Raw genomic sequence first — 12,548 nt, 5'->3', positions numbered from 1 at the left:
CTGTGCCTAGAAGAGCTGAGCACTTCTGAAAATTGGGCACCAATTGTGCATGCTGAGTCCTTCTGAAAATTCCAGCCATGCTGCTCAATGGACTTTGCATCAGGCTCTTTTGTTTTAAGGCCACCCCTTTTTGGGGTTGAGTCTCCCCCTGGATGTGCGCTCTTAACTCCCAGTAACACTAGTGGCAAGTATATATTTGCTATAAGGGGAGGATATACTCCTAAAGCTGGCCAGTGTGTCTCAACTGGTGTACTTGTGAAATGTCCACTTCCATCTTTTTGCAAGAAAATGGTGACCAAGGGCCAAACACTAGAGCCCTTACTTCATTAATGTGAGTTTCGCCTGAGCACAGACGCAGTAAAGCGTGCTGGACTGAGTCTCAAAACAGCAAACAAGCAAATATCCAATTCTGAGTTTCTGCCATAGTCCTTTTAATTACACTCCTTACAAGATTTTTTGAAAGGGAAGAACTGTACCAAGAAAATACAGTGTTTTGAAGGTTTAGCATTTACAGTATTAATGGAAAAACCCACCAGGGATCTGACTTACTTCTTTATATTCTCCCACTGTTTAGGATCCGAATTAGAAATCCATTTATCCACTTCCTTGTCTTCCGCTATGGCAATTCCATTCAAAGTAACATATGGATTCTGTATAAAAGGGGCAAGAATGTTAATGAGGTTAGAAGCCCAGTAGATGAGACTCTGGTTAGCTAGGATCAGAGCCTTCTGTTGGCCAAACTGAGTGAACAAATGGGCTTTCAATCAGTAGACAATACCACAAGCATAAAATACAGAAATGATGTCATGAGAGAGAGAGAGAGATTTGCTTTTCTGACACAATTTGGTCTCAGTGAAGGGATGGAGGGAGGTGGGGAGAGTGCTGTGATTTTGGAAGAAAAACCTATTATGGGTCTAGATGGCAAATCCAAATTCATATGTGGCTCAACAGCAACAAAGCAGAAGCCTTGGCCATGAACTACATAGTTAAAAACATATCATACTTTGCATACCTTTTTCTTCAAGCAAAGCACAATGCTTTGGTTTCCTCCTGCAATAATTTTAATCACCTTTTCGGAGGTACTGTTTCCTGTGAAGGGATAAAGAAGAAAAGGATGAGCCAAAGAACAACCCCTTATCTTTAGAAAGTTCAGTGCAAAGACAAGTCTTATAAAAACAAATCTTAAAAACTAATCAAAAGCTCCCAGCCCCAGAAGTGATTCTATATAACATCTATTTATCGTGGTGAAAGAGTAAATGTATCTCTGATGGGCTCAGCAAGCAGCATGGGGACACTAGAAGAGGGTGGCTGGCCAATCTAAAAGCAGCATGCAGGTTCCTGCATCTTCTGGTTGGCAGGAAGAAGCCAGCTGTGGAGAAGCCCCAGCTCAGGGCAGCTGGGTTTGTCTCTAATTCATGGAAGGCCTTAGTTCCAGATCTGCAACACAGAGGCAGAGTTCCTTCCACAGACGAGTGGGATTCTAGTGGTTATCAAGCCTGAAGAGACCCAAGGAAAGTCACATTCTTCTCAATACAAAAAAACCCAGAGGAATCCCATTTCTGAGAAGAGTAAAGGCTGCCCACTGCAGGTTAACCTGGGTCACCTTAAGGTTATAATAAGCCCATAAAGAGGGAGTGTGTTTCCTTAGTTGCTTACTGAACAGTTTTTGTGGTGCTACCTAGCTAGTGCTCCTCATTATTTTCCATCTTTTCCTTTGTTATTTGTACTTTGTTGTTAGAAAAGTGTGATATAACGGTTTCCAACTGTAACTTTGTAATATGTTTTTTTTTAATAAGGGAATATAAAAAAGGAATAAGAAGCTAATTTTGATCTGCCCTCAACATCACTGCATGTTTACCCAATATATGAGAGAGATCTGGATATATCCCAGATGCCCCAAACAGCTACAAACCTAGGAGCATAGAGGGCAACAGTGAAAAACTATTGCTATAATCCTCTTAAGAACTGCCTAGTTATGGCCAGGGTGTGCTGTTGAGAAGACATCTGTCCTATTCATTAAAATGGAGTTTGGGATCGGAGTCGATGGCTCTTCACTAGCTTGGTTTCCACATCTCTAGCATTACTAGACTCAGTCAATGCCTCATGGACAAGACTAATTGAAGAGGTTTAAATCTGAGTTTCAGAATAAGGTGTGAAGTAATTTAAAATGACTTAATTGTAAAAAAAATCCAGCGAATGAGAATGTGCAGCACATCTAGCTGAACAGCAGTAGGTACAATGATGTAAGTAGCTATTAAGCAACCCTTTAAGGCATGATGTTCTTTCTACAATTGCATTGGATCCGAGAAGAGGCAACTGAGACAATTAAACAGCACAGCAGTAAGAGTAGCCTGCAGTACATTGCCTGAAGAGGAGAAAGGTACAGAGATACCAGAATCCACAGTTGACCCTTAACATCTATGCCATGGCTGCTCAGTAACACCCCCTGCTGGCTCGCTGTGGTGTAGCCAGCACTCCCTGCCTCAGGTTCCTTCCCAAAGGTTCTCTCCTTGGCTTTCCAGGTATCTGGCTGTGATGGAGATGTGGCTTAACCTTCTGGCCAAGTGACAAACAAACATTACTTGTTCCAAGGTAGCAAAAGTCCAAACTAAAAACTCCCAAACAAGCAAAAGGGCTTTTGCCCTTCAGGGCTTCCCTTCAGCAATGCCCTCCTGGCCCCGTTCCCAGTCCCTTTCTGGGCTAACTTTTGAGAATATAGCTGCCTCTGGGATAGAGCTTGCTCCCCTGGAGTACCATTTCCCTCCAAACCTCAGTTCAGGGCCTTCCTCAGGAGCCAACTCCCTGTGGTTCCAACTCAGACTGATCTCACACAGCGCTTTCAAAAGGCCCAGGTGTTCACTAATCTATCACTTGACCTCTCCTTAGTCCTGCCCCCTCAGGGTGGGAAGCAGCTAATTAATTATGGTGGCACAGTTGTAGTTGGCCCCCATCTCCCCTTAGAGGGGATAGTTACCCGGTGACAGCTTATTTAGAGGTCAGGTTGAGAAGTAAAGAAGATACTAGGGTAACTGTTGCTTCGGGCTAAGCAACCCTGCCAGAATGTTTTCCCCCAGAGTCCTCTAGTACATTAGTCATTAGGGAAACCACTCATTTATTCAGGCTAGGGAGAAAGATGACAAGTTTTGCCTTTGAAAGTGAGTGTGATTCTCATGAGTTTGCCCAATTTGAAGGAGAAAATAGCAGTTAGTGACTTTATCCTGGCAGGAGGTTCCCCACACAAATATCTACTTAGTTCTTCTCAAACGTTCGTAAGGTTAATCATCTCAATTGCTTTCAGGCTGTCCAATGTTTAGGGACAAATCTCCTTGTTCCCAGCCCTCTCTCTCCCACACTCTTGTCACTCCCCTTGTTAAACAAAATGTGTTTTTCATTTAAAAAAAAAAAACTAATGCCTCCCTGCCTAAAATAACAAAGTACAGCTCATAAAGATCTACTGTGCAAATTACCCTGGTTGAGTTTTCCACCATTCACCCACTCTGAAGGTAATTCGACAGGCAGTGGTATCAACTGATTAGATGTGTCACCATTGCCCAGCTGCCCTTCTGCTCCACAACCAAATGAATAGACTTTTCCCAAGGAGGGGACATAGACGAGCGTGTGCCATCTGTTCAGAGAAAGAAAATGGACAACGTAAGAGCGCCATTGAGCTACTTAGGATAATACATACAGGCACATTTTCAGAGCAATGCATGGGGGTGCTTCCCATTAAAGTTACTGAGAACCATGCTACAGAAGCCCTCCAGTCAAATTTGTAGGGTGCTCCTTACAATAAACATGCAGAACTGAAAGAACAATCTGTGCATCTTTAGTTAAATGAACACGGTTCCACTGCTTCTAGATAGCTCTTTATTTTCTAATTTTGAACCAGTGAGAATTACAAACAATAAAGGGTTCTGCGTTGATATTTTTCCATTTGGCAAGCATAAATATTTTCTGTGGTTTTAGATCTGATCCAAAGCCCGCTGGAGTCAACAGAAGATTTTCTGTTGATTTCAGTGGACATTGTATCAGGCTGTTAATGACTGAATATAATTTCATAGTTTTCATCATTCACAGTTAGATTGTTACGGCTCAGTAACACCCATTTTCCCATGTTGTACAGGGATTGACTGGAAATTTTGGTAGATTTCATCCCTGTTAGGTAATTTGATGGTCTTTTTCTGTTTGACACATGTATGTATTCTTCATCACCTGGTGAGAGCAGCCAGGGATTATGGGTACAGTATGATTTTTAAATCTGCTCACGCCATTGGAGCGGGACTTTGTTCTCATGAAGCTCAATGCAGGGCAGGGTCTGTGTGTGGAAAAGTTAATAAATAAAACGTGTGTCTGGTCAATAGTCTATCAGCTGTAAGCAGTTAAAATAAGGGGATCTGAAAAAAGTGACGTAGAGATTTCTTTTCCTAACATCCTCCAGTGCTTCCCAAAAGCTCTGCAAAGTTATCTCCTTGTCATTATAAAGCTTCAAGGACATTGCCATTTCCTACCTTCCGCATGCTATCTGAGACACCCTTGCTCCAAATAGCTCAGCCACAATACGAGGTGTCAGTTCATTCTGGGTGGAGTTGTGACCAAGTTGCCCATAATCTCCAGCTCCAAAGGTACACACCAGCCCATCCTTGGAGAGGAACAAACAGACATGAGGGTCATTTAATCTCAAAATAGCACACACTATTAAAAAATGGTAATGCCAACTATGGACCAGATCCCGCGAATGCTTACACAACTTCACTCACATGGATAGTCCTGTTGACTATCCATATAAGACATTAGAGAGACAAGGTGGGTGAGGCAATAGCTTCTGTTGGACCAACTTCTGCTGGCAAAAGAGATAAGCTTCTGAGAAGTTCGTCTAACAGAAGATGTTACCTCACCCACCTTGTCTCTCTAATACCTTGGCTACAACTACACTACATACATGTAAGAACATGCTATAGACCATAGATCAGAGAATGGGTGATGCAAATACAAATTGAATAATGCTAATATAAAGCCTGATCCTGCATTACCTATACATGTGAGTAACTTTACTCCTGAGAATTGTCCTATTGCTTAAGGGCTTTAGTCGTGTGAGTAAACTTAGTAAATAAGTTGTTGTTGTTGTTGTTCTCAGTCAGTGAGGACACTATAAAAACCATCAAAAAGTAATAATGTTTGGTCATCACTGACAATTGAAGTGCGTGTTGTTAACATTGCCTTGAGACATCCAGTCCCCATGTACTTGGGTTCAAAGTTTCAGCTTCTGCCAGTCACTACTGGAATGTCCCTTCGGTTCTTTGATAACCCATGGCTGAATGAGAACAACTCCTCATTTAATGTTCTGCAGGAATTTAAGTAGACTATGGTCCTATAAAACTCAGTTAGCAACTGCCAGGGACCAGCTTCACATTCCCATAAATGTAAATATTGCCCTTGCAGGGAATCAACATTCTACTAGTTAGTGTATCATCTCTGTTGGGCTAAACTTCCCTTGTGCTCTGTGAAGTGAATGAATTCAAATTCAACCAAACCTGTGAGAGAACGGCAGTGTGCTCTCCACCACACGAGATATACACAGTCTTCTTATGTTCTAGGGCTCTAATGTATGAAGGGTAATATTTGTCTGAAAAGAAAAACAATGTAGATTGACGACATTGGTAAATCTAAAGCAAATAAAGGTCTAGAAAAATACTTATAACCATCCTGGAATTACTTCTTAAAAAATAAAAAAAGCCTTTTCCCTGTATATAGAACGTGCATACAAGGCTTATTCATGTTCTGTTACAATGCAGAATGCTTCATAATACCCTGGCAAGTTTGTTTATTTGGTTGTTTTACATATTTATGTAGTTAGAACTAAGAATAAAACTTGGGCCAATATTCAAACCTGTTAGGAAAATATCCTCCCCGCCTTACTTTTCACGCTGCTCTGTGTCTTTCCTTACTTTGTGTGTCTCCAAGTCCCAGCTGTCCAAAATCATTCTTCCCCCATGAGTAAACGGCTCCTGAGAGCGACAGGGCAAGGCTGTGAGTTCCTCCTGCAGCAATCTGAGCCAGTGGGATGCCTCTGAGCTCCCGTACCAGTTGTGGTTTGTCGGTAAAGGCAGTCTGGTTCCCCACTCCAAGCTGACCATGTGAGTTCTGTCCCCAGGTAAAAAGCTCACCTCCTTAACACAAGAAAGAGAAAAAACCCATCACAGTTTCAAACATACAGGTTTCCACCTAATGGGCCCTCCTACTTCCACACCAGGGACCCGAAGATTGAGCCAAACTTCTTTATATATGAATCGAGACCCCCAGTTAAGACTCAGTAATAGCAGAGATCCCGGATGCCTCAGCACTGGCTTTCAGGGGCCCGCAGCGAGGTTAGCCTTGGGAGCAGCTGGAGGAGGTGGTCCCAAACCAGCCTTCTCTACCTTTGCTCCATAATGTTTTATCAGTGCATGATTATGTTACATCATCACATTATCAAGTGATGTCATCACATGCAGATAAGGGGTCAGGCTGTAAAAAAGCAGCGTTGACACAATGGGGACATTAAATCAATTCAGGACTCACTGGACCTGGTTCTGACTTGTGAAAATCAGGAGCGTGCCCTAAAGTTGTGATGGGTCGTAACCCTCCCTGCCAGTCCGCAATTCATAGACCTTTCAGACATAGATCTCATAGCACTTTATCACCTCCATTTTACATATGTGGAAAGAGAGAGAGTGAAGTTAAGTAACTTGTCCAAGGGCACACAGCGACTCACTAGCAGAGTCAGGAATAAACCAAGGAACTCCTGACTCCCAGCCCTAGGCTTAGTCTACTAGATGTAGCTGCCCTCTGCTATCTACGAAGGATCCAATCCTGTAATCCCTGCTCCGGAATAGCCTCATCAAAGACATAATGAGTAGCCTTCTTAAACAATTGTAATGGAAAAGTGGCACTTCTATACCTTCGATATTTTAAAAAGTGAAAAACCCTAATTAATCATTTTGACATTTATAGAAATAAATAAATGATTCACACCATTTTAATATGAAGAATTAATTATGACTCAGAGTAGAAACTTTTTTTTTTATTATTTCCAGGAACAAGTGACCGGAAGAAATCTGATAGGAAGCGGTATGACAATAGCCCCATTCTCTTTCATCTAATGTTAAATTAACATACACTGTCATTTGGAGAAAACCAAACGAGCATGCACATTCAGAGACGAGCACAATTTGAGATATACAGATTAACAAATTCATGTAAATATAGTGAGAATTATATCTATCCTAGGTATTTACATGGCCCCATTACTATAGTATTAGAGCACATCCCAGTATAATGTATTTATCCTCAACACTCCTTTGAGGAGGGCAGTCCTATTGCTCCTAAGTTATAGATGGGGAAACGGAGGCACAGAGATTCAGAGTTTTGCTCAAGTTTGTATAGGAAGTTCCTGGCAGAATAGGGAATTGAACCTAGGTCTCTTGAGTTGCAGGCTACTGCCCTAACCACTGGATCACCCTTCCTCTCTGACCCTTGTGAAAACAGTTTCCTATCCAGTATTTACCCTTTCATAATAATACATTAACTAATTGTGATGCTTAAAATTTTAGCTCTTGAGGAGAGGCTTGCAATACTCCAATTTCATACTTTAGAGAAAAGTTAAGCAAGGAGAATACCTTTAGACAGTGCCATGGAATGATGGTCCCCACATGCGATTTGGACAATGTATTTGTCTCTTAATTCTTTCAGCAGTCTGGAAAAAAAAAACATGAAATGCTGTGAATCCAACATAAATGATTCTAATCTTAATCCAATAAGAGCCTGCCTGAGAATCTATTTTTATCCTGTTCTACCACTTTCAGCATGCTTAAATGTTGTATAGTCTTGATTCTAACCTTACTCACAATACTTCTGCCCAGGTGTAGTTCCATTGGCTTCAGTTGAGCTGATCCTGATTTAGACCAATGTAAACTAGAGTAGGATCAGGCCTTATAGTTACATATTTTTTAAACTCTGACTGGGGCCCAGTTACAGAATACAACATCACACAGGTGATGGCAGTGTACTTATATGCTTACTGTAGGTTAGTGGGGGAGTCAATTAATACAGTTCAGTCAGATGCTATATGGTCACTTTGGGTCCAGTTCTCCCACCCTCACCACACTGAGCAGTACCTCTACTCCACAAGTAGTCCCATTGAGACCAATGGGGCTCATGGAATAAGGCACTTCTTGATGCTTAGGGAATCTGGTACTCAGATAGTCCATTTAGTCCAGTACTGTTAACAATCCTCAATTGTCTATTTCTTGCTGAGTTAAAAAAACAAAGTAGGCTCCAAACCTGACTCTGCTCCATCCCCCTCCTTTATAACAGGAGCACCTCTCGGTCCATTGCTGTAGGATGCACTTTTCTGTCATCCTTAGGAGAAATAGGCAGGCACTCATATGCTACTTGTAAGTACTGCTATCCTCTAACATGCTCAATGCACTTCAATGTAATCACAGGAATCAGCTTGGAGTCGTGCATCCCTTCCAACAACGCTCAAGCCTCGTTCCAGCGTGGTTGGTCTTTCAGGGCATTGACCATGCTTTCTGTATAAACAAAGCTACCCCCTAACTTACATTTTAGACCCATGTTTTCTTTAGTTGAAAAACAAACTCTTTCTTCCCTAGGCAAAGTGGAAACATGTCCCCAAAATACCCCACTAATTCAGTCTCTGCTACTGTGGCACCATTGGCTTACTACACCTCTACCCTGATATAACGCTGTCCTCGGGAGCCAAAAAATCTTACCATGTTACAGGTGAAACTGTGTTATATCGAACTTGCTTTGATCCGACGGAGTGCGCAGCCCGCGGCACCCTCCCCCCCCCCCCGGAGCACTGTTTTACCGCGTTATATCCGAATTCATGTTATATCAGGTGGTGTTATATCGGGGTAGAGGTGTACTACCATTCCCTACTTCCCTTCCCAGTGGCTGGGGCAACAGTGATGGATGGGTTCCTTCTCTTGCCCCGTTATTATTTCAGGACCTCCCTCATCTATCCTCCTCTGAAGACCATTCCATCCCTCTTATCTCTCCCTGCACTCTCTAGCTGGCTGTCAGTTACACCAGGCCCCACGTTTCCTGCTCAACTGTCCCCTCTCCTCTCGATCCCTTACCCTTATTTTGGGCTGCTTCAGCCCAGATCTTTCTCTGCTTACATTAATTATTGGACCCCCAGCTCTGGACCAACTTCACCCCGTTTTTGGTCACTCTCTGAACTTGGTATTCCCCAAATACTGGTCTCGCTCTCTAACCATCATCACCATCCACTGAGACATTTCCCACCTCATCTCCGACTTATTAGCTGGGGCTGAAATGCTGTGCTCAGAAAGTTTTCCATCCGAGGAGAGAATGAGCATATGAGCTGCTCCACAGTCCAAGGAATGCACCCTCGTGTCCTTTCCTGAATTCACGCATTCTGCAGAGTAAATCAAGACAGAAACCCACCATCATTTTGAGACATTGAACATATTAAAAGCTACCCAGCAACTTCACGCTATAGTAACGATCACAGAATGAGTTTCTGCTCCTCAGCACAAAGCCTTGCACATATGCATGTACTGGTACGGGATGTGGCCACTCTCAGGCACACAATTCTCTCCTATGTGGCATGCAGAGCACCCAGATGACCTGGATGTAGTAGCGTGGGCCATAGGTTTCAGTAATGGTCGAACCTTACTCCTCCCCCCTCCATGTGGTGGTGTGGTCTAGTGCATCCGTACAGTTTGTACACCCACCGTCCATGCCTCCACAACTTCCACAGCCTTCCCACAACACCCCATAGAGAAAGAAAGACTGTAGAGCTCAGTTCTGTGGCTTATGGAACCCACGGCAGGACCACTTTGCTTCCAGTCCCCCAAGTGCAGTGGAATGTGGCATGGCTAATAATAAACTATGACCTGATTTTCAGAGGTGCTGAGCACCCAAATCTCCTTCAGCAAGAGCTGCAAGTGCTCAGTTCTTCTGAAAGTCAGCCCAGCAGATTATTACAAATGAAGGCGAGTTTTAAACCACTCTAATTTGCTTGCGACTGTTTTTTCTGGCTGTTTGTCTTTATTGCACATCCCTCAGTCTAGACAATGGAAAACAAACTAGTCAGTTTCACAGTTGTATATAGCCAGCTGTCTATCTGGATCTAATGCCTGCTGGGGTTCCCTGTCCCACAGGAAAATGGTTACATCCATAAATAGAAACCTGTATTAGTGCAACAACAAAAGAAATCATCAAAGCATTTCTTGTCAGCTTAGATTTTGTAACGCCTCTTCTTCTTTAATAGTATCAAAAAGGGAGGCAAAAATTAGCCACCGTCCCTTTAAGTTAGATTTCTCTAGCCTATAGGTCCCCTTCTCACAGACTCGATTCCATTACCAAAATAGGAGTGTCCCCACTAAATCCCTTAAACTTCATTCTTATTAGACTTGGACTCCTGCACACAGGAGTCTCTGTTTGTTTGGTTCTTTGTTTCCTTCCAAAGAAACCCACTCAAAAGGGTGAAAAGGGGAAGATGATTATGCCGGGACCCTAATAAAGTCAATAGTTTTTATCTAAAATTGGGCTTTAGCGCAGAAGCTTTAACATTCTCAGTATATAACAGAATCTCAGATGCCTGTAAGTGTGCATCAGATCTCAATACCATTTTACTAATCCGTGCCTTCATCTGCCTTATCATGTAGACGTTACTGCTCCATAAGTTATGATCCTCTCATTCAAATTTATCTTAAACTAAATCAACATGAAGCCAGTGATCAGGGCTTACATTTACATGCCCAAGGCACTCAGATCACTGAGAAGTCAAGGAGAGTCAACTATCTGTAATAACAACAAAATTCCTATTTTCCTGGGAGAAAGGATTATTCCTCCAACTATCAGGAGGCGTCTGCAGTGCAGAAATGACCACCTGCACTTCACCCATTATCGCCAGGTAGCCTGACAGGCCCCTGAGTAACACTCTGCTCAGCCTCTGGAATGGAAACCGAAACTGGTACTTGGTATGACAGAGAAAGGAAACTGCTCTAGTGAGAGAAGAGATAAGACAGAAATAAGAGTGGCAGCAGGGACCTGGGAATTGGACTTCTGAACAGCAAGAGTAGGCAAATCACAAACCACTTGGAGTTTCCTGTGAAAAATCAACCTAAGTCCTAAATTACCTTGGTCTCCTGTGATAAATTTAAATCAAAGAGGAAGACTATAACCATATTAATGCACTGTAAAAATAACGTATTACAGAATCACAGCAGACACACCTTCAATTTCTATCACACATTTAACTCTAAAGGGGTTAGATTTGGGCACATGACAACAAAAAAGAAAATGTTCATATATTGGTCCAGATTCTGAGCTGCTGGGAAGCTAGGAAATCTCTGGAGCTGTGTCAGTTTACACCAGATCAGAACCTGGTCCTTGAGTTTGAAAAACAAATACTCACCGGGTTTTCTGTGTTCGCCCTCTTTGTCAAAAATGAGAACGCTCCCGTTTTTCTCCACGACAGCTAGGGAGCTTTCTTTGCAGCTTATCTGGCAGATTTCTTGCGGGTGCTTCTTGAAGAAGTTGGGGTGGCAGTTTGGTTTTGGGAACAACAGCAACGATGAGGATGCTACTCCTGCTGGTTGAGGAGGTGGTGACAATAAACTCATTTGGCAGCTGGTTTGTTGCCTGCCTGTCTGGCAGTCCCTTGGCATTTTGTTAGATATGCTCTTATTCTCCAGCTGTATTCAGAGAAAGCCAGCCACGACACACCGTATTGTAGAAACAGCTCCAGCTGCAGCAAAAACAGCTGATAAACACAAAGTCCACTGGGACCCACGTTGGAAAGGATACGTCTGTCTCTCAGCTTTTGCTTGTGGCAGTAATCGGAGAGAGAAAAGGGTTTTTACTCTCTGAAGATTTGCAAAAGAAAAACAGAACCAGGCAGCCCAGGGTTTTTTTTTAGCTCATAAAAGTTCCTTGTATGACTGAAGTTCTTGTCCGATGCCACCGTGAGTGTGAATGTTGGTGAAGAGAAGGGGAGAGGCTACAGGTTTAAACCTCCACGAACTGCTCCGCCCCTCCGCCTTCTGTAAAAGGGAGAGAGACAGGAGGTGTGTCCTTTGCAGGAAATCGAAAGTATGCGGCTTTTCCCAGCCCTCTCCTTAGCGCGGGAGGAGGGGAAGTAAAACCTGCGCGTCACACACAGAGGCAGCAAAGGGCATGGATTTAAAGGCATCAGTCAATGAAAAGAGAAAAACGTAGAACTACTTCCATTGTTGTGCAATAAAAACTTGAGCCAGAGTTTCTTTAGCTGGGTGACTGAGCGGGTACAATTCATTATCTCCAGCAGAGACAACCAATCTATTATGGCAACGACTCAGTGACTTGTAGTGTGTCAGAAAATTCAGCCCTTTCGGACCACCCCGTGGTAAATTTGGACATTACATCGGTAGGATTTATCGCTCCCCCTTCCTTTCAGTAAAAGCAACCAGAAGAAAAGCATCATTTCTATGTGTCTGGTGCAATTTCTGGGCATTTCTGTCATGTCTCACCAACAG

General features: G+C 42.9%; 1 protein-coding gene across 1 annotated transcript in view; it reads right to left on the bottom strand.

Moving 5' to 3' along the window:
- LOC128837730 (E3 ISG15--protein ligase HERC5-like) overlaps positions 1–12,076 on the bottom strand; it is a 45,024-nt gene extending 32,948 nt beyond the window's left edge. Inside the window, exons 1-9 of the mRNA XM_054029131.1 lie at positions 11,450–12,076; positions 9,310–9,442; positions 7,656–7,732; positions 5,946–6,167; positions 5,532–5,623; positions 4,509–4,639; positions 3,468–3,625; positions 1,013–1,089; positions 550–650 (exon numbers count right to left, since the gene is read on the bottom strand). Of these exons, the coding sequence (XP_053885106.1) occupies positions 550–650; positions 1,013–1,089; positions 3,468–3,625; positions 4,509–4,639; positions 5,532–5,623; positions 5,946–6,167; positions 7,656–7,732; positions 9,310–9,442; positions 11,450–11,702 (1,244 nt within the window). The 5' untranslated portion in view covers positions 11,703–12,076. The remainder of the gene's footprint in view (positions 1–549; positions 651–1,012; positions 1,090–3,467; positions 3,626–4,508; positions 4,640–5,531; positions 5,624–5,945; positions 6,168–7,655; positions 7,733–9,309; positions 9,443–11,449) is intronic.
- Between the last annotated feature and the right edge of the window lie 472 nt (positions 12,077–12,548).

The sequence above is a fragment of the Malaclemys terrapin genome, chromosome 5, assembly GCF_027887155.1.
Source record: "Malaclemys terrapin pileata isolate rMalTer1 chromosome 5, rMalTer1.hap1, whole genome shotgun sequence".
In the NCBI taxonomy this organism is placed as follows: domain Eukaryota; kingdom Metazoa; phylum Chordata; order Testudines; family Emydidae; genus Malaclemys; species Malaclemys terrapin.
Note: the sequence above shows the minus strand (reverse complement) of the source record. Positions and strands in the feature narration are given on the sequence as shown.